The 21,638-nt window shown below is 43.6% G+C and overlaps 1 protein-coding gene across 6 annotated transcripts in view; it reads right to left on the reverse strand.

Annotated features, from left to right (window-relative positions):
* Nucleotides 1-21,638, reverse strand: part of INPP5B (inositol polyphosphate-5-phosphatase B) — a 63,346-nt gene that overhangs the window by 35,255 nt on the left and 6,453 nt on the right. For 2 of the 6 annotated variants that reach the window (XM_049878818.1, XM_049878817.1), the window contains exon 7: nucleotides 12,314-12,430. In XM_049878818.1, coding sequence (XP_049734775.1) covers nucleotides 12,314-12,430 — 117 coding nt within the window. Of the gene's footprint in view, nucleotides 1-7,492; nucleotides 10,503-10,531; nucleotides 10,756-10,821; nucleotides 11,057-12,041; nucleotides 12,110-12,313; nucleotides 12,431-21,638 lie in introns of those variants that run through there. The other 4 variants (XM_049878819.1, XM_049878821.1, XM_049878822.1 and 1 more) reach the window with 4 other exon arrangements.

Below are 21,638 nucleotides of genomic sequence, written 5' to 3' on the forward strand. Positions count from 1 at the left end.
GTTGTATCCTTTCACCATACCTATTCAATTTGTATGCTGAGCAAACAATCCGAGAAGCTGGACTATATGAAGAAGAACGGGGCATCAGGATTGGAGGAAGATTCGTTAACAACTTGCATTATGCAAATGACACAACCTTGATCGCTGAAAGTGAAAAGGACTTGAAGCACTTACTAACGAAGATCAAAGACCACAGCCTTCGATATGGATTGCACCTCAACATAAAGAAAACAAAAATCCTCACAACTGGACCAATAAGCAACATCATGATAAGCGGAGAAAAGACTGAAGTTGTCAAGGATTTCATTTTACTTGGATCCACAATCAACACCCATGGAAGCAGCAGTCAAGAAATCAAAAGATGCATTGCATTGGGCAAATCTGCTCCAAAGGACCTCTTTAAAGTGTTGAAAGATGTCACCTTGAAGACTAAGGTGTGCCTGATACAAGCCATGGTATTTTCAATCTCATCCTATGCATGTGAAAGCTGGACAATGAATAAGGAAGACTGAAGAAGAGTTGACACCTTTGAATTGTGGTGTTGGCGAAGAATATTGAATATACCATGGACTGCCAAAAGAACAAACAAATCTGTCTTGGAAGAAGTACAACCAGAATGCTCCTTAGAAGCAAGGATGGCAAGACTCCTGTTGTCAGGAGGGATCAGTCCCTGGAGAAGGGCATCATGCTTGGTAAAGTAGAGGGTCAGTGCAAAAGAGGTAGACTGACACAGTGGCTGCAACAATGAGCTCAAGCATAACAACGACTGTGAGGATGGCGCAGGACCCGGCAGTGTTTCATTCTGTTGTGTTGGAACCGACTCAACAAGACCTGACAACAACAGGCCATATATTATATTATAGCACCAGTGGGGTCTGAGGCAACATGCAGTAGTTAAAAACTTTAATACTTGCACAGTGCAACTTATGAATAGTAACATTTAGTGGGATAAATTGAGCCTATAAATAGTTTCATGTTAGTTCAAACAAGTCTTACTGCCAAATGAGCTGAGGCCAAACTAACTTTTTTTCCCCCCCAATCTTCAGCAGAAGATTGCCAGAAATGGATTGAGGATGGTAGTCAAGAGCACGGTCTGACCTATCTGTTGTTTTTCTTAGGTGCCAGTGAGTCAGTTCCAACTCATAGTGACCCCATGTACAACAGAACGAAACACTGCCTGGTCCTGTGCCATCCTCATGATTGTTGTTATGCTTGAGCCCACTGTTGCAGCCACTGTGTTAATCCATCTCGTTGAGGGTCTTCCTCTTTTTCGATGACCCTCTACTTTACCAATCATGATGTCCTTCTCCAGGGACTGACCTATCTATGTGCATTAAAAAGGACTGGAGTACATATCTATATGCATATATGCCACATGTTTATAAATATCCTTACACTTATACAGACACATATACATACACATAGCAAAGCCTGGAAGGATATACATCAAAATGCTAGCAACAGTCAGTTCTCAGTAGTAGGATCTCTTTTTCTTTTTTGCTTATGTGTACTTTCAAAGTTAGCTACAAGAACACATTTTTTTGTATAATAACAAAAATATGTATTAACTACACAGGCTTTGGAGTCAAAAGCTTAGGTTCCATTTCTGGCCCTGCCACCTACTAGCTATGTGACCTTGAACAAGTTATCTACTTCTCTAAGCCTCCACTTCCTCAAATGAACAAAGTTAACAGTATTACATAGTTGGTGTCTTCTGTTCCCACAGTTAACTTGAGACTGTATCCCTCATCGCATAGCCAAGAGGTACACTAGAGGCCAAGCTAGGCTTGTCAAAGGTCCAGATCTACCAAATGGAGATAGGAGGCCAGGCCTCAATTTCTAGTAGCCAAACTTACCACCAACTTGAGATCTAGGCTTTTCTTAAAACATGACATCACACAAGGAAAAAAAAAAAAAAACTCAAAACAAAATGCAAGTACCTCATTTCTTTTGAGAATTGTCCAAGAGGCAGCAAAATTATTTCTTAATTCAATTGCTCCTTCTAGCTCCTTCTCATGCTCCTTCTCCTCCTCTGGGCCCCCTAGTTATTTCCAGGTACTCCCCTGGTACTAGACCAGTACTACCCAATGTAACTTTCTGCAATGATAGAAAAGCTCTATCACTGCACTGCCAAACACAGTAGCCACTAGCCACAACTGAACACTTGAAATGTGGCTACAGCAAACGAGAAACTGGACTTTCCATTTAACAAATTTCAGTTTAATTAGCTGCATGTGGCTAGCGGCTATAGTACTGGACAATGTAGATCTAGACCCCATTCTTCTTCCTCCATTACAAGGAGAACCATCAGCCATTTGGTCAATTCTGTTGAGCTGTCTACCTCTGCCTGAGCTCAGACCCTCCACTGCCTACTGAGCATTTCCACCAGATATTCTGGATGCAAGTGAGTCCCAGGTAAAACTGTGACCTCTCGGCCCCTTCTCTGAGTTCTCCCTTCTGTCACCAGTACCATCATTCTCCCCGTCAGGCAGGCTTGCAATCCTGCCATCCACTCACCCCTATTCTTGGGCCCCCAGTGCCAGTCAGTCATCAGTCTCTTCATTTTCATAGATGCCTTCCTCTGGGCCATCATCTCCTCACTTGTCATCTCAAGAGCTTCCCAGCTAAGACATTTTCCCACCTCTCCCTACCAAATCTAGTCTCTGGACTTGGTCAGATAAACAAGAGTGTCATCTCTCCTTGCTCTAAAACTTTCAGTATTACAGGTCCAAACTGGTTAAACTTGCATACAAGGCCTTCGCAAATTAGCCTTACTCTCACCAATCCATCACCCAAAGTGCCCAATCCAAACAGACAGGTTCCCCATGCACGTCATCCTCACTCTTGCCTCTAGTCCCTCCTACGTTCTGGCCACCTCTCCTTCAAAGCCCAGCCTCAACCCCTACCTCCTTCATGAAGCCTTTCTCAACCACACCAACCCTCAGTAGTCATTTCTCTGAGTTCTGAGGGCCTTCTTGTCTATATAATCTGTTTGGTATGATAAGAGACATCAGAATGTTCTAGAAAAAGCATAGGCTTTGGAGTAAAATAGACCTGGCTGGTTTCCACCTAGCAGTGACACCCCCATACCCATACATCCTATGGAGATCAGGGTGGTACTTCTGCTTTGTTATCCAAACAGACTTAACCCTTGTGTTCATTCAGTACTTATTCCTCAGAGTTTTCAGCTTCATTGAAGATGTTGTGCTCATGTTTGCAAAAGGGGTAGCTGGGACCCACCTGCATCCAGAACATCAGGTAATAAATGGATTTAAAAAAAAAAAAAAAACCCATTGCCATCAAATCAATTCTGACTCATAGTGACCCTGTAGGACAGAGGAGAACTGCCCCACAGGGTTTCCAAGGAGTACCTGGTAAATTCGAGCCACTCACCTTTCAGTTAGCAGCCAAGCTCTTCACCACCGCGCCACCAGGGCTCCAATGAATGGATAAAAACTAAAACTAAGCCCACCACCGTTCAGTCAATTCTGACTCATGGCAACCCAATAGGACAGAGTAGAACTGCCCCATACAGTTTCCAAGGAGCACCTGGTGGATTCAAACTCCTGACCTTTCGGTTAGCAGCCGTCGCACTTAACCACTATGCCACCAGGGTTTCCAATGAATGGATAGAGCCAGTAAAATAGACTTGTCTATTTTACCTGGCTATTTTACTGCCCTATCCAGTCATTACCTGATATAAGACCTCAAGCAAGTTACTTAACTTGTTTCCTCATTTGTAAAATGGGAGTAACACCACCAAACACAAAGAAGTGAAAAGGATAAACAAATGAAAGCCATATGGATCAAAAGCCTAACACAATGCCTGGTCAAAAGTCTAACACAATGCCTGGTACATGGCAAATACTCAGTAACTATTACCTCTTTTCCCTCTTCTCCATCACTCTTAATCCCCTACAGCTCTGACAGTAATGACTACCATTTATTGAGTACCTACTAACACCTAGGTATTGTGTTAAGTGCTTTAGGTATTATTACTGATTAATTATTGCCTTCATTTTACAAGTAAGCCTATTGAGGTCCAGCGCAGATAGCACCCTTGCTCAAGGACACAGAGCCAGTAAACCACACCACTGATATTAAAACTTACATCTGCTGGACGCCAAAGCCCCCCAGCCACCACTTTTGCAAACATGAGTACCCCATCTTTAATGAAGCTGTAAACTGAGGGATAAGTACTGAATGAACACAAGGGTTAAGTCTGTTTGGATAACACAGCAAAAGTGCTACCGTGATTTCCACAGGATGTATGGGTACGTGGCTGTCACACTAGGTGGAGACCATGTCCTGCCCTTCCTGGGCATCCACCAGACAGGTATAGGAAGAGGTGTCCCTTCCTATCATCTCAGTCACTGGCCTTTGCATTCCATTTCAGCACACTAGAAGAACCTGCCAAACCATGTGAGCAAAATACTTGCAAGCCACGTGCTCCAAAATACCTGAAAACTCAAACTGGCAGGATGAAAAGGGTTGGTTCAATGCTTGCCAGTGACACCAAACTGTGTGTACACCACAAGGGGGCCCTGTCCCACGGGTTCTCTCAGTCTAAGACAGGGAAACGCATACCAGCAGTGGGATACATTCAATTCAAAGGAAGATAAATAGGTCCAGAGCCAACTAACCAGAATCTAAATCAGGCTGTATTCATGATGATGATGATAGTAATATTATCATTAATATTATTAATACGAAAAAAAAAATTTACAGCTTACTATATGCCAGGCACTATTTTTTATTTTTTTATATGCCAGGCACTATTTTAAACACTTTACAGATATTTAATCTGAAAAAAAAACTCTATGAAGTAAGTACTGTTATAATCTCCACTTTACAGACCAGGAAATAAACACAGAGAGGTTAAGCAACTTGCCCAAGAACACATTCTTAGTTAAGTAGCACAGGCGGAATTCAAACCCAGGAAGTCTGGGACCTGTACCAAAACAAACACATTGCCTTCAAGTGGATTCCAACTCAACAGCGACCCTATAGGACTGAGTAGAACTGCCCTATGGGGTTTTCAAGGAGCTCCTGGTAGATTCGAACTGCTGACCTTTTGGTTAGCAACTATAGCTCTTCACCACTACGCCATCAGGGTTCCAATATTATTAAAAGCAAACAAATATTTAAAGCTTACTACATGCCAAGCATTATTTTAATCACTTCACATGTATTTAATCCCCAAAAAACTGTATGAAGTACTATCATAATTTCCACTTTACAGACCACAAAATAAACACAGAGAGGTTAAGTAACTTGCCCAAGGGCACATACTTAGTAAGTAACACAGCCAGGATTCAAACCCAGGAAGTCTGGGACCTGTACGAAAACAAACCCATTGCCACTGAGTGGATTCCGACTCATAGCAGCCCTACACGACAGAGCAGAACTGCCCCATAGGGTTTCCAAGGAGCATCTGGTGGATTTGAACTGCTGACCTTTTGGTGAGCGGCCACCGCTCTTAACCACTCTTTTTTAAATTGTGGTAAAAATACACGTAACAAATCATTTGCCATTTCAACAGTCTTCAAGGAGTATGCTTTTAATCAATAAACTATATTACCTGTCTGATAAATGAAGGGTTCAAAAAGTGTTTCTGGCAGAAGAAATAGCTTCAACAAAAGCACAGAGACATGGCATTATGGCTCAGAAATCAGTAATAATAAGTCGTGTAAATTAGTAAAAATGAACAGGTCTTGCTTGAGAAAGCATCAGGGGATACAAAAAAAGAGTGAAGGGGCAGGGTTCAAGCATTAGTCAGACGACCTGAGTTCCATGCTCAACTCTGTCACTGACCAGCTAAGTGATGACAGACACGTTACCTACCCTCTCTAAGACTCAATCGCCCCATCTGAAAAAAGGAGATCCATTCATAGAACTTTCTTGAGTGTGAGGCCTACAGACTCACAGTAAATTTTAATAAGTGGTAACTGCTCATTATAGTAATACTCAAAATAGTCATAACCTTAGGCCCAAATTGTAGGACTTTGAATCCCATGTGGAGTTTGAACTTTATGCTGACAGCAAAGGAGAGTTAGGTATTTGCATGGTACGTAGTACACAGGTCTGAGAGCTCTTGAGAGATTCCCATAGCGCTGGACCCAGCGTTAAAAACAATGGAAAGAATAATTTGTTTTAGTCAGGCCACTACCTCGAATAGTTGCTACTTTCTTAAAAGTCAAATAACCATGCTTAGTTTTCTAAAACGTACTATCGATTTCCTCAATATTTAAAATGGGCAGAAACATCTCTAAACACACACCATCCTGTGCCCTGCAAATCTGTGAACCCTGGACTCAAAATCATTCCCACCCTGTGAAATCCAGTTTAAGTTAGCAAGAACAAAATATGACAGTTGAGCTTTCAAGAAGGAAGACTACAGTGTAATGATTTTAAGGCAGCAGGTCAGTGGTGATAGGCTCCTGGAGAGATGACTTGACTTTTTCCCCCAGCACTCTCCCCTCACTGGGCCTTCTGTGAACCAGCTGTGGTCTGGTGATAAAGCTGAAAGAGAAGTGGGCAAGAGCAAACCAGGAAGAAGGGGGGAAGGGGACCCAGAGCATGCCCAAAGAGGAAGGGGACTGGAGTTCTTCAGGCTATAGAAAACTTCAGGTTACGAATTATATGGGTCTCTAGGTATGGTGCCTCTATGAGTCAGAATCGACTCAATAGCACCCAACAACAACTACAATTCCACCAAAGACAGAGAAAGACATTTTTTTAGCTCCTATGGAGCCTTGGTGGAGCAATGGTTATGTGCTCAGCTGATAGCCGAAAGGTTGGTGGTTCAAACTCACCGAGCTGCTCCGTGGGAGAGAAGACCTGAGATCCGCTCCTATAAAGATTACAGCCTAGAAAATCCTATGGGGCAGTTCTACTCTGTCACATGAGATCACTAGGAATTTAAAATTGGATCGATGGCACCTGACAACAACTGATATACAAGGCATGAGGCTGGCATTTGGGAAGGAGAGAGGATGTGAAAATACCAAGTACAGCAAGTTTGATCTTATAAAAATGTAGCGGAAGGAGTCAAGGAAGAGGTGAAAAAGTACAGGGCTTTATCCGGAAATAATAAGCATGCAAGTTTGAAAAGGAGATAAAGGTGAGTACTGGCAGTTAAGACCAGAAAGGGGAGCTGGAGCCAGGCTCTACAGGACTTGAACACCACACTAAGAGATCTGAACTTTATTTTGTAGACAACAAGGTGTGGTACAATATTCAAGTTCCTACACAAGTCCCTAATGGAATAGTTCAGGTAATAGGATATCATCAAGAAGTATGGGGATTTGAAAACATGGGCAGATAGAAGAAACACTGCAGAAAAAAAAAAAAAAAAAAGAACAGAATTTGGTCATCAGATGCAAAAGGAGAAGGAAGAGTTGAGAATGACCATGGTTTTTAGTGACCGCATTAAGAGAAAAGAAACTGAAGGGCGGGAAAGAGTAGAGAACACAATAAGTGTCAGTCTTACCTGTAAGAAACACACCTAGGACGGGACCTGAAGAGGGCATTTCTAAATTCTCAGAAGTAGGCATTTGCAATTTCCAACTGTGCTTCCCAAACTCAAGGAAAAAAAAAAAAAAACCAGTCGCCATAGCGTCGATTCCCACCTACGGCGACTCTGTGTGTGTCAGAGTAGAACTGTGCTCCATGGGGTTTTCAATAGCTGATTTTTCAGACATAGATCACCAGGCCTTTCTTCTGAGGCACCTCTGGGTAGACTCGAACATTAAACCTTGTGGTTAGCAGCCTTCCGCATTAACTGTATGCATCACCCAAAGGAAAGAGCCCGTAAATAATTTAGCACTCCTTAGGTTCTGACTGGAAACCCTGGTGGCACAGTGGTTAAGAGCTATGGCTGCTAACCAAAAGGTCAGCAGTGTGAATCTGCTAGGCACTCCTCTGTCCTGTAAGGTCACTATGTGTCGGAATCGGCTCTGTGTCAATGGGTTTTAGGTCCTGTTTGACCTTCCAGGAGGCAATTACTCTCTTACAGATGAAAGGTAAAAGTCAAGGGAGATGTCTAATACTGCACCAAAGAGCAAAACTGAAAATAAAAGTGAAAATATCCACATCCTCATTCACTTAGACATACCCTCTGTTCTGACCCTCATCATCAGCATTCCGAACAAAGAAGGCCTGTCCTCGTTCACATTTGCGAGCTTCAGTTGACACATGCATCAGCCAGTAAAGGCTATAAAACTGGTACAGTATATTTTAAGCAGCAAAGGAAAACATGCAAGTCAGCTAGCTTCTATGTCCCAACACCGTCTTCCCTCTAATAAAGGCTGATGCCTCGCTCTTCCTGTACTGTCCATCCCTGAGGATTTCTTCTGTGCAAAGCTCCCTTCCAAACGAATGCTGTGGGTCACCACCTCTCTTGCTCTAGACTCCCCACTGCAGAATTCCAAAACAAACTCTTTTCAGAAGGGAAAAAAAAAAGTCTTCAGGGAATTCTGCTGTAGAGAAACAAACATCAGATTAAATGGGACAAGAAGGAAAGTGGAAGGAGGAAAAACAAGAGGAAGAAACAAACAAGTTCTCTTTTGTTTAACGAAACAAAATGACCCAAAATAAATTCATTTGCTTAGGAGCCTGCAGAGCTCCCCAAAGGTGGAGGTGATGGGGGATATTTTACCTACAGGATAAACAGAAGCAGATTCACTTTCTCGATGCTACAAGGATATGCTGGTCACACAGACTTTACTTATTCATACTGACAGCAAGATCCCAGAACTTCTGGGAGAGAGACTGCGAGAAAGAGAGAGAAAGGAGGGAGAGGGATGAAACCAACCAGCCCAAGGGCTACTTTTCCACCATTCTCTCTGGCTTCTACTGTGGGAATCTAGGTTACCCTTTAGGCTATCCTGACATATAAATAGCATTCATTTCCTTTCTCAGGCCAGAGAGACTTTAATGATTTGTTTCCTGGGTCCAGACGAAAAAATACTCATAACACACTTCATTTTAAATTTGAGTTACTACAAAACTGGCTCGCTTTCAATCAACCATGGAACAAGAAAACCACATCAAAGGACCAGAATTTGTTTTGCTATTACCACTTTGTTAAATTAGCCCAGAAAGAATAACCCAATGGGACTTCTGAGTAGGCTGTTTCCTTTTCAGTGCATAGCTCAGAATTCTCCAGAACACAGCTCTAGGTCTTTGCACATGGCTAGGTTGAAATCCAGGTGAACATTTTACACAACAACATGGATAAGCGCTGAGCCCTGTGGAGGATACGCTGGAGGGTTTTCTGGATAAGGGCACCTTCAGTTGCTAGATAAAAATTATGAAGCATTTCTCCCAAATCAGACCCTATTCTTTTAAAGAAAGAAAAAGCTACACAAACAAGAACAGTTAAAAGAGTAAAGAAACAGAAATGGCCCTGCCTACAACGGCTACCTGTCTAGGGCCAGTGCATGGTCTTTGCAGCTGAAGAAGGCCAGAGGATCACACGAACAGTGTGGCACACAAGCAGAGCATTACATCTCACTTCAACATCACAACTTAGCTCAAAGACACCAGTCCAAACCTTAAGAATTTTCTACTGCAATCCCTACCAAGCTCACCCTCTTGGAACTGTTGTTGTCCTCGATTCCGACTTATGGTAATAGCAAACGAATTTTGGTCTTTTGATATGGTTTTGTGCAGAGCTGAACTGTTCCACAGGGTTTTCAAGGCTGTGATCTTTCAGAAGCAGATTGCCAGGCCTATCTTCCAAGGTACACCTCTAGATGGGTTCGAACCACCAACCTTTTGGCTAGCAGTCAAGCACCTAACCCTCAGCACGACCCAGGGACTCCTAAGCTTGCTCTAACACCCCTGAACTCAGCAGCTATAAGCCAAAGAAAGGAATGGACGTTTTGGAGAGAAGTACCAAAAGGAGAGCATTTCTTTCTCCACCAAAGACCAGATTCATCTTGACTCCAAAATACCTAGACCTCTAAGATGCTTTTGCCCTAGACTCAGCCCACAAGGACCACTGTCCTGCTGGGCCAATGCTACACTCTCACCTCTACTGAGGGACTGTCAGACCCCTCCCTATCAGACTGCCAGCTGCCGAGGGGAGCCTTGCTTCTCCTGCTGCGTATCACAAACCACACTCTACGCAGACCTGGGCTGGATCCCCAGGTTATTGGGTATTTTGATTGTGTGCATATAGAAGAACCAATCTATTATCTGTTTCCCTTGGGGCCTGGATCATCCTAAGCAACCAGAGGGTTCCTCCTACCTCCTGTAGAAGAGGTACCTTTCCTCTGAGGTCAGAGCAACTCAAAACAATGATGACCCAGACAGGCCTGGGGCCTTAGTATCATTTCTTAGCAATTTCAGCAGGAGCAACTTAGCAATTAACAGTGTAGCCCTATTTACTATAGATGTTCTGATGAGGACAAATTCTTTTAAACTAAAAACCAAAACCTCGACAATAATTCCTCACCAGATGCGACTCGTTTTTGCTTTTTCAAAGGAGATGAAAGATTCTGAGACTCCCGTGTACTTTTCTCACCTGGGGGCAGCTGCTGGTTGTTGTGTGCTGTCCGATCGATTTTCCACTCATACTGAGCCCATGTGACAGAGTAGAACTCCACAGGGTTTTCTAGGCTGTAATCTTTATGGGAGCAGATCACCAGGTCTTCCTCTCTCAGAGCCACTAGGTGGGTTCCAATGGACAACCTTTCATCTAGCAATTGAGGGCTTAACCACTGCACCACCAGGGGCAGGCAACTGGCTTCGAAGCTGGCCTAACCTCTCATGAAAGATCTCTCTCCACTGGCCAGCTAAAAAGACAGAACCTACCTCTTTCTGCTGCCATTGGGCCTGACCTCCACCGATGTCTGGATTCTGGAAGCTTCTTGTGAAGGGGCAAGTGGAAGATATGCTCTTGATCTTAAACTCTCACCCACCCCTGCACAGCCCAGAATGTCATGGAAACTGAAGCAATAGCACTTCAACTCAGCTCTGAGATAAGCCCAAGACAGATGCAAGCCAAACTATCGGCACCATCAGGCGCTTCAATGGCTTCTTGTGGTGGCTGTAATGAAGGGAAAGCCTAAGCGCTGAGGAAGTCCTTTGCTCATCTAGTTTCCTCTCATTTTACAAACGCTTGTACAATATGGCTCCCCACCCCCTTCATAGTTTCCAAGCCTTGTGAAAGCAAGTGGAGTGCTGGCCCTACTTTACACAGCTCCTTCACAGGCTCTCCACCTCTAGCAAGTGGCTGAGCAAGGGGGCACACCTGGGTACTAGTGGGCATGCCAAAGCTGGCACGTAACTAGAGCTGCACAGGCCTACACAGGCAAATACACCAGGGAGCCCCTGCAGGAAACCTTGGAGCTGGACAGAACAGACAGGTCTGCGTGTCCTCCCAAAGCACTAGGCTGACCCAAATTTCAGCCCTGGGCCTCTCGCTCTTCAAAAGACAAACTCCTGCTCAGCAATCGGCCTTTTGTGCTGCAAAACATTATTCATTAAGAACTAGGTGGAAAAAACCTAGTGCCTTTCACCTGTACCTCAGCCTGGACTCCAGGACCAGGCTGGACAGGACCTCCCCCAGATTCAGCCAGCACACAGTCCAGTCTGTTACAGGGGCCGAGGACAGACAAGAGTCAGACAACCCCAGCATACACACCACACCTCACCCAAGGGTATGAGGAGTACACATATGTGTACACACACACACGCACGGCAGAAAGCCAAGCTCAGTTGGAGAAACTGAGGCTCTGAAAGGGGCAGTGACTGGCCCCAGGTGACACTGTGAGTCAGGAACAGAGCTCTAAGTCCCAGCCTCTGGAGCCTAAGTACTGCCACCCCCACTCTCCTGCCCTCACCACGCCCAGCTGAGAATAACTAACATCCCCATCAACTTCAGCCCCAGTTTCCCCGCCTCGGTAGGGCGAGAACCTTGGTCTTCGCCCCTGCGGCCACTACCCTAACCGCAGACCCTGCCCTCCCGTGGGCCGAGCCCACCGCCGCACCCGGCCTAAATCTGCAGCCCAGATTCCCACCGCCCGGCGGACCTGCAGGGTCGCGCTCCCGAGAGCCGGCGGCGGCGGACATTTCCTTCCCGGGTTCCTGCAGTTCTTCATCCCGCCGCCCGCCGCGCCCGCTCCGCCCCCAGAGGGGCCCGCCCCCTCACACCGCCTCGGCCAATCGAAGGCTCTTCTGCTTCATGGCCTCGCCCCAAACGGAACTGAGCCCGCCCCCTGTAGCCCGGCCTCCTCCAATCCCCACCGCCTCTTCCGAGACGGATACCTGTCTCCGCCAATTCTCGCTCACCCTGGCCAGGTACCTGGGGCCGAATTCCAACGACGCGGTGTCGGCAATCCTGGCGATTCCGGCTTCAGCTCTGTGCACCTGTACCGAGACAGCCACAGGAACTCAGGGTTCGGGGTCGCAGGATCGAAGCCTGTGGCAGGAACACAGAGGAAAAACTGAGCCGCGGACTTCAGGAGCTGGTTCCACTTCTGAATGACACTATGACGGTGAGCAAATCACTCAGCCTACCCTGGGAGTCTCCAAGTCTGCTTCCCTACCATACAAGGTGGTTCTAGGAAAGCAAAAGTACTCTTTCAAGGAGGAGGATACGGAATGTGTGGCTAACTGCCTCCATGAACAGCTGTCTCCTTTGCCATGAGACCAGAAGAACTGGATGGTGCCCAGCTACCATTACTGAACATTTTGATCAAAGACCACAGAAGAATCCTGATCAAAAAGAATAAAATCCAGAACAGAATTTCAAACTCTCATGAATTCCAGACTTTCTGGAGCCAAGGAGGCTGTCCTGAGATAATCTTTAAAACTTATCCCCTGAAGAAAAAAAAGTTTAGCTTAACTACAAAAAAAAATGTCTTGACTATTTTGCTCTTTTAAGAACTATATGGGATCAAAGTGACAAGAGCAACTCGAAAGATTAGGTAGGAACCTTAGGGGCCGGTGAGTTGATGTCAATGAGGAGGAACAGCTCAGAAAAGGAGAGTGAGAATGCTTCCATAACTCAAAGAATGCAATCAATGTCACTGAATTGTACCTATAGAAATGGTTGAATTGGTGTATGTTTTGCTCTGTATATTCTCAACAATAACAAAATTTAAAAAATTTTTAAAAAATGCTATTCCAAGGCACAAAGCCCCCTCTCCCACACACACACCCATTCTTCTGAACTCATAGTAAATGTGCCAAGATCTGTGCTTTACGTATTTTAACCCTTTAATCCTCAAAACAAGCTTTAAGGGGTGGTTGTTAGGTGCCATCACGTCAGTTCTGACTAACAGTGACCTAAGAACAATGACACTGCCCGGTCCCGCACTATACTCACAATCCTTGCCTCTTCTGAGCACATCGTTGCAGTCACTATGTCAATCCATCTCCTTGAGAGTCTTCCTCTTTTTCGCTGACCCTCTATTTTGCCACGCATGATGTCCTTCTCCAGGGACTGGTCCCTCCTGATAACATGTTCAAAGTGTGTGAGCCAAAGTCTCTCCATCCTCGCTTCCAAGCAGCACTCTGACTGTATTTCTTCCAAGACAGACTTGTTTGTTCTTCCGGCAGTCCGTGGAATATTCAGTATTCTTCACCAGCACTGTAATTCAAAGGCAGCAATTCTTTTTTGGTCTTCCTTATTCATTGTCCAGCTTTTGCATGCACATAAGGCAATTGAAAATATCATAGCTTGGGTTAGGCGCACCTTAGTCCTCAAAGTGACATCTTTGCTTTTTAATGTATTAGAGGGCCTTTTGGTGCTGATTTGCTCAATGCAATACTTTGTTTTATTTCTTGACTGTTGCTTCCATGGGTGTTGGTTGTGGATCCAAGTAAAATGAAATCCTTTGTCAATGTCCATCTTTTCTCCATTTATCATGATGCTGCTTATTGGTCCAGCTGTGAGGATTTTTGTTTTCTTTATGTTGAGATATAATCCATACTGAAGTCTTTGATCTTCATCAGTAAGTGCTTCAAGTCCTCTTCACTTCCAGCAAGCAAAGTTGTGTCATCTGCATATCGCAGGTTAATGAGTCTTCCTCTGATCATGATGCCTGGTTCTTCATATGGTCCAGCTTCTCAGATTATTTGCTCAGCATACAGGTTGAATACGTATGGTAAAAGGATACAACCCTGATGCACGCCTTTCCTGACTTTAAACCACGCAGTATCCCCTTGTTCTGTTCGAACCACTCTCTATTGGTCTATGTAGAAGTTTCTCACGAGCACAATTAAGTGTTCTGGAATTTGCATTCTTCACAAGGTTATCCATAATTTGATATGATCCACACAGTTGAATTCCTTTACATAGTCAATAAAACACAGGTAAACATCTTTCTGGTTTTCTCTGCTTTCAGCCAAGATCTATCTGACATCAGCAATGATATCCCTTGTTCCACATCCTCTTCTAAAGCCAGCTTGGTTTCTGGCAGTTCCCTGTTAATGTACTACTGCAACTGTTTTTGAATGATCTTCAGCAAAATTTTACTTGTGTATGATATTGTGATAACTTCCGCATTCTGTTGGATCACTTTTCTTTGTGCAATGGGCACAAATATGGATCTCTTCCAGTCAGTTGGCCAGGTAGTTGTCTTCCACATTTCTTGACATTGACTAGTGAGCATTGGAGGTGCTGCATCCCTTTGTTTAAACATCTCAGTTGGTGTTCTGTTAATTCCTGGAGCTTTGTTTTTCACGAGTGCTTTCAGTGCAGCTTGGAATTCTTCCTTCAATACCATCAAGTCTTGATTATATGCTACCTCCTGAAATGGCTGAACATTTACCAATTTTTTTGGTACAGTGACTCTGTGTATTCCTTCCATCTTCTTTTGATTCTTCCTTAGTCATTCAATATTTTGCCCATAGACTCCTTCAAAATTGTAACTCAAGGCTTTAATTTTTCTTTAGTCCTTTCAGCTTGAGGAATGCCAAGCATGTTCTTCCCTTCTGCTTTTCTAACTCCAGGTCTTTGCACATTTCATTATAATATTTTACTTTGTCTTCTCAAACTACCCCTTGAAGTCTTCTATTCAGCTCTTTTACTTCATCATTTCTTCCATTCACTTTAGTTACTCGATGCTCAAGAGCAACTTTCAGAATCTCTTCTGACATCCATTTTGGTCTTTTCTTTCTTTCCTCTTTTTTTAATAACCTTTTGCTTTCTTCATGTATGATGTCCTTGATGTCATCCCACAATTCATCTGGTCTTCGGTCATTAGTGTTCAATGAGTCAATTGTGTTCTTGAGATGATCTCCAAAATCAGATGGAATACAGTCAAGGTCTTACTTTGACTCTTCTGGGCTTGTTTTAATATTCATCAGCTTCAACTTGAATTTGCATATGAGCAATTGATGATCTGTTCCACAGTCGGCCCTGGCCTCGTTCTGGCAGGTGGTATTGAGCTTTTCCGTCGTTTCTTTCCACAGATGTAGTCAATTTGATCTCTGTGTTTTCCATCCAGTGAGGTCCACCTGTATAGTTGTCATTTATGTTGTTGAAAAAAAGGGTATCTGCAATGAATAAGTCATTGGTTTTGCTAAACTCTATCATGGGGCGTCATTTCTATCACCAAGGCCATATTTTTCAATTACCGATCCTTCTTCTTTGTTTCCAACTTTTGCATCCCAATCACCAATAATTATCAATGCGTCTTGATTGCATGTTTGATCAATTTCAGACTGCAGAAGTTGGTAAAAATCTTCAGTTTTCTCATCTTTGGCATTAGCGGTTGGTGTGTAAATTTGAGTAATAGTCGTATCAACTGTTCATCTTTTTAGGTGTATGGATATTATCCTACTGCTGACAGCGTTGTACTTGAAGATAGATCATGAAATGTCTTTCTCTTGATGAAGGGGACACCATTCCTCTTCAATTTGTCAGTCCCAGCACAGTAGACCATATGATTTTCTGACTCAAAATGGCCAAAACCAGTCCATTTTTATGGACTAGGGAACTATTACCCCAATTTTATATATGAGGCAAACTGAACTCAGAGAAGTTAACTATCCAAGGTTACAGAGCAAATGGCAGAGTGGAAACTCAAACAGAAGTTAGCACCAAGGAATGGGGAAAGGGATTTAATTACCTGTAACCTCCATCTAGGGAGTCTCTGGACAATACAAACAGTTAATCCTAGGCTGCTAACCAAAAGGCTAGAGGTTCAAGTCCATCCAGGGACTCCTTGGAGGAAAGGTCTGGTGATTTACTTCCAAAACGTCAGCCAAAGTAGAAGTGGAGAACAGTTCTACTCTGATCCACATGGAGTCGCCATGAGTCAGAGTCAACTTTACTGGCTAAACGTCCATCAGCAACTCATAAACCACACCGAATAAACATACTTGTAAGTAAAAGCAGTGTACTTGCTATGAAATATACCTTCAAGACAAGTCCTCTCTTTCTCCCAACCAGATTGCCACTCCTGATCCTCTCCTTTCTAGCAACTCTTGAGCCACCTCTGCCTCTGACTAGCACCCAGGTGTGTCTGACTCCAAAACACTTGTTATTAACCACTATGTTGTTGTGTCTGCTACACTTGTAGAACTGCCTGAACCTGACAGAAGTGAACTGGTTTTACAAGGACATCATGAATGAGGAAGTTTGAGCCCCGTCCTGACTATGGCACTGCCAGACACAACTTTAAATTTTTTTTTCACCATTTACATACTAGTAACCCCACGTGTCTGTCAGTTTGTCATACTGTGGGGGCTTTCATGTTGCTGTGATACTGGAAGCTATGCCACCAGTATTCAGATACCAACAGGGTCACCCATGGCAGACAGGTTTCAGCTGAGCTTCCAGAGTAGGACAGACTAGGAAGAAGGACCCAGCAGTCTACTTCTGAGAAGAATTAGCCAGCGAAAACTATATGAATAGCGGAACATTGTCTGACATAGTGCCAGAAGATGAGACCTCCCAGGTTGGAAGGCACTCAAAAGACTGAGGAAGAGCTGCCTCCTCAAAGTAGAGTCGACCTTAATGACGTGGATGGAGTCAAGCTTTCGGAACCTTCATTTGTAATCGGAACATGGAATGTACAAAGTATGACTCTAGGAAAATTGGAAATCATCAAAAATGAAACGGAATGCATAAACATCTATATCCCAAGTAGGTATTAGTTGGCTAAAATAGACTGGTATTGGCCATTTTGATTTGGACAATTATATGGTCTACTACGCTGGGAATGACAACTTGAAGAGGAATGGCATCACATTCGTTGTCAAAAAGAACGTTTCAAGATCTATCCTGAAGTATAATGCTGTCACTGATGGGATAATATCCATATGCCTACAAGGAAGACCAGTTAATACAACTATTATTCAAATTTACGGACCAACCACTAAGGCCAAAGATGAGAAAACTGAAGATTTTTACAAGCTTCTGCAATCTGATATTGATTGAACACGCAGCCAGGATGCATTGATAATTACTAGTGATTGGAATGTGAAAGCCGGAAACAAAGAAGGATCGGTAGTTGAAAAATATGGCCTTGGTGATAGAAATGATGCCAGAGATCACATGATTGAATTTTGCAAGACCAATGACTGCTTCACTGCAAATACCTTTTTTCACAAAAAAAAAAAAAAAAAAAAAAAAAACAGCGACTATACACATGGACTTCACCAGATGAAATACAGAGGAATCAAATCAACTACATCTGTGAAAAGAGACAATGGAAAAGCTCAATATCATTAGTCGGAACGAGGCCAGGGGCTGACTGGGGAACAGACCATCAATTGCTCATATGCAAGTTCAATTTGAAACTGAAGAAAATTAGAACAAGTCCACTAGAGCCAAAGTATGTCCTTGATTATATCCCACCTGAATTTAGAGACCATCTCAAGAATAGATTTGACATGTTGAACACTAATGACCGAAGACCAGACGAGTTGTGGAATGACATCAAGGATGTCATACATGCAGAAAGCAAGAAGTCATTAAAAAGACAGGAAAGAAAGAAAAGACCAAAATGGATGTCAGAAGAGACTCTGAAACTTGCTCTTGGACATAAAGCAGCTAAAACAAAAGGAAGAAATGATGAATTAAAACAACGGAACACAGGATTTCAAAGGGCAGCTTGAGAAGGCAAAGTATTATAACGACATGTGCAAACAGGTGGAGATAGAAAACCAAAAGGGAAGAACACGCTCAGCATTTCTGGAGCTGAAAGAACTGAAGAAAAAATTCAAGCCTTGAGTTACAAAAGTGAACGATTCTATGGGGAAAATATTAAATGACGCAGGAAGCAGCAAGAGAAGATAGAAGGAATACACAAGAGTCATTATACCAAAAAGAATTGGCGGATGGTTGTTCAACCATTTCAAGAGGTAGAATATGATCAGGAACTGATGGTACTAAAGGAAGAAGTCCAAGCTGCACTGAAGGCATTGGCAAAAAACAAGAGTCCAGGAATTGACAGAATATCAATTGAGATGTTTCAACAAACGGATGCAGTGCTGGCAGTGCTCGCTCATCTATGCCAAGAAATTTGGAAGACAGCTACCTGGCCAACTGACTGGAAGAGATCCATATTTATGCCTATTCCCAAGAAAGGTGATCCAATTAAATGGGGAAATTATCAATGTCATTAATATCACACACAAGCAAAATTTTGCTGTACATCATTCAAAAGCAGCTACAGCAGTATATCATAGGGAACTGCCAGAAATTCAGGCCAGATTCCAAAGAGGATGTGGAATGAGGGATATCATTGCTGATGTTAGATGGATCTTGCCTGAAAGCAGAGAATACTAGAAGGATGTTTTCCTGTGTTTTATTGACTATGCAAAGGCATTCAACTGTGCGGATAATAACAAATTATGAATAACATTATGAAGAATGGGAATTCCAGAACACTTAATTATGCTCATGAGGAACCTGTACATAGATCAGGAGGCAGTTTTTCAGACAGAACAAGAGGATCCTGCGTGGTTTAAAGTTAGGAAAGGTGTGCATCAGGGTTGTATCCTCTCACCATACGTATTCAGTCTGTATGCTGAGCAACTAATATGAGACACTGGACTATATGAAGAAGAACAGGGCATCAGGATTGGAGGAAGACTCATTAACAACCTGTGTTATGCAGATGACATAACCTTGCTTGCTGAAAGTGAAGAGGACTTGAATCACTTACTAATGAAGATCAAAGACCACAGCCTTCAGTATGGATTACACCTCAACATAAAACAAAAATCCTCACAACTGGACCAATAAGCAACACCATGATAAATGGAGAAAAGATTGAAGTCGTCAAGGATTTCATTTTACTTGGATCCGCAAGCAACACCCACCGAAGCAACAGTCAAGAAATCAAACGACACATTGCATTGGGCAAATCTGCTGCAAAGGACCTCTCTAAGTGTTGAAAAGCAAAGACATCACCTTGAAGACAAAGGTGCACCTGACCTAAGCCATAGTATTTTCGGTCATATCATATGCATGCAAAAGCTGGACAATGAATAAGGAAGACTGAAGTAGAATTGACACCTTTGAATTATAGTGTTGGTGAAGAATATTGAATATACCATGGACCGCCAAAAGAATGAACAAACCTATCTTAGGAAAAGTACAACCAGAATGCTCCTTAGAAGCAAGGATGGCATGACTGCATCTTACATACTTTGGACATGTTGTCAGGAGGGATCAGTCCCTGGAGAAGGACATCATGCTTGGTAAAGTACAGCGTCCGCAGAAAGGAGGAAGACCCCCCAACGAGATGGATTGCCACAGTGGTTGCAACAATGGCTCAAGCATAACAATAATTGTGAGCAAGGCTCAGGATCAGGCAGTGCTTCGTTCTGTGGTATGTAGGGCCGCTATGAGTTGGAACCGATGTGATAGCACCTAACAACAACAACAACCCATACTAATTATGGTGGCAGTGGTGGTTCAGTGGTAGAATTTCAGCCTTCCATGAAGAAGACCGGAGTTCAGTTCCCAGCCAATGCACCTCACATACTACCATTACCCCTCTGTCAGTGGAAGCTTGCATGTTGCTGTGATGCTGAACAGGTTTTAGAAGAGCTTCCAGACTAAGACAGAGTAGGAAGAAAGGCTTGGCAATCTACTTCCAAAAATCAACCAATGAAAACTCTATAGATTACAATGGTCCGATCCACAACCAATCATGGGGATGGTTCAGGACTGGGCAGAACTTTGTTCAGTTGCACATGGGGTCACCATGAGTCAGAAGCTGACTCCACAACAGCTAACAACAACCAAATAAGCACAAACCTCATAGAACCCTTGGAGCAGTAGGTAAGGCAAGTTCATATTTCCATTGTAAAAAAAGAAAGCTAAATACATTGTCCACATTTATATTTAGGGAGTGGTAGAGCTGGAATCTGAACTGAAATCTCTGGACTGAGTGGGCTTTGGAGTCAGACCACCTTGGTCACATCACCTGTAGTTCTAAACCTCACCCTATTCCTTTCAATAGCTGAGTGACCTTACATAAGTTACTTAACTCTGTGGCAGTTTACTCACCAAATCCACTGCTGTTGAGTTGATTCCGACTCACAGCAACCCTACAGGACAGAGTAAAATAGCCCCATAGATCTCTACAGAAGCAGACTGCCACATCTTTCTCCTGTGCAGCAGCTGATGCGTTTGAACACTCTCCTTTCAGTTAGCAGCTGAGCTCTTAACCACTGTGCCACCAGGGCTGCTCATAAAACGGTATACCTACTTAATGTTGCTCAAAAGACTCAAAAGGAAAACATGATTATTGTGGGATGGTTAGGGAAATAACTGTCATATAGCTAACTTAATTAATGTTAGCTAATTCCTTTCTCTAACTGTGGTCTCTTGGGCAAGGCACTTTGGCTCTGTGGACCGTCATCTCTTTATCTGTGAAATGCAAAGGTTGGGCTGGTGAATATCCAAGGGCCTGTCAGCTCTGAGAGTCCCCTCTCAGCCAGATCCCTCCCTGGGGAAGCCCACCAGGACAACTACTCAGAGAAGGTGAGTTAGTACAGAGTTTCCCTGCTGGTACCCCAGGTGTGGACCCCAGAAGGAAGAGAAGGTAAGGGGAATGCAAAGTATTCACCCGAGCCCAAAAAAGGGAAGTCATCCTTGACCTCTCTCTCTCTTTCACTCTCACAGGCAGGTACGAAGCTCTGTTCATCCATTCAACAGATATTTATTAAGGGCCTACTACATACCAGGCTCTGTTCTAACCACTGGCAATAAAGTTCTGAACACAACCCAAACTCAGTGCCCTCATAGCATCTTCATTCTCATCCGTTTGACCTCCTTGGTGTTCATCTCCTCTTCCCTATCTCCATCCCCAGTACTCTGGTCCAGGCTTTATTGTTTTAGGCCTGAACTATTTTAATACATTTCTGTAGATCTGCCTGTACAAATCTGTGGACTCTTCTCTTCCACACCCGAGGAACCTTCCTAACATGCAAGTATTGCCTTGTCACTAGCACCTTAAAATCCTTTACTGGCTCCCCAGGAGCTGTCGTAGCTCTTGTTGGCCATTCAGGAACCTCCATGAGATGCCCTCTGCTGGCCTCTCCTGGCTTAGATCTTCTACAGCCTCCTCCTACCCAAACTCAGCCCCACCCAATGACCTGCTCTTTCCTCTAACTGCCATGCACTTTTCCTTCTCCTTGTCTACTGGGAAAAAATTATT

The sequence above is a fragment of the Elephas maximus genome, chromosome 3, assembly GCF_024166365.1.
Source record: "Elephas maximus indicus isolate mEleMax1 chromosome 3, mEleMax1 primary haplotype, whole genome shotgun sequence".
Lineage (NCBI taxonomy): Eukaryota > Metazoa > Chordata > Mammalia > Proboscidea > Elephantidae > Elephas > Elephas maximus.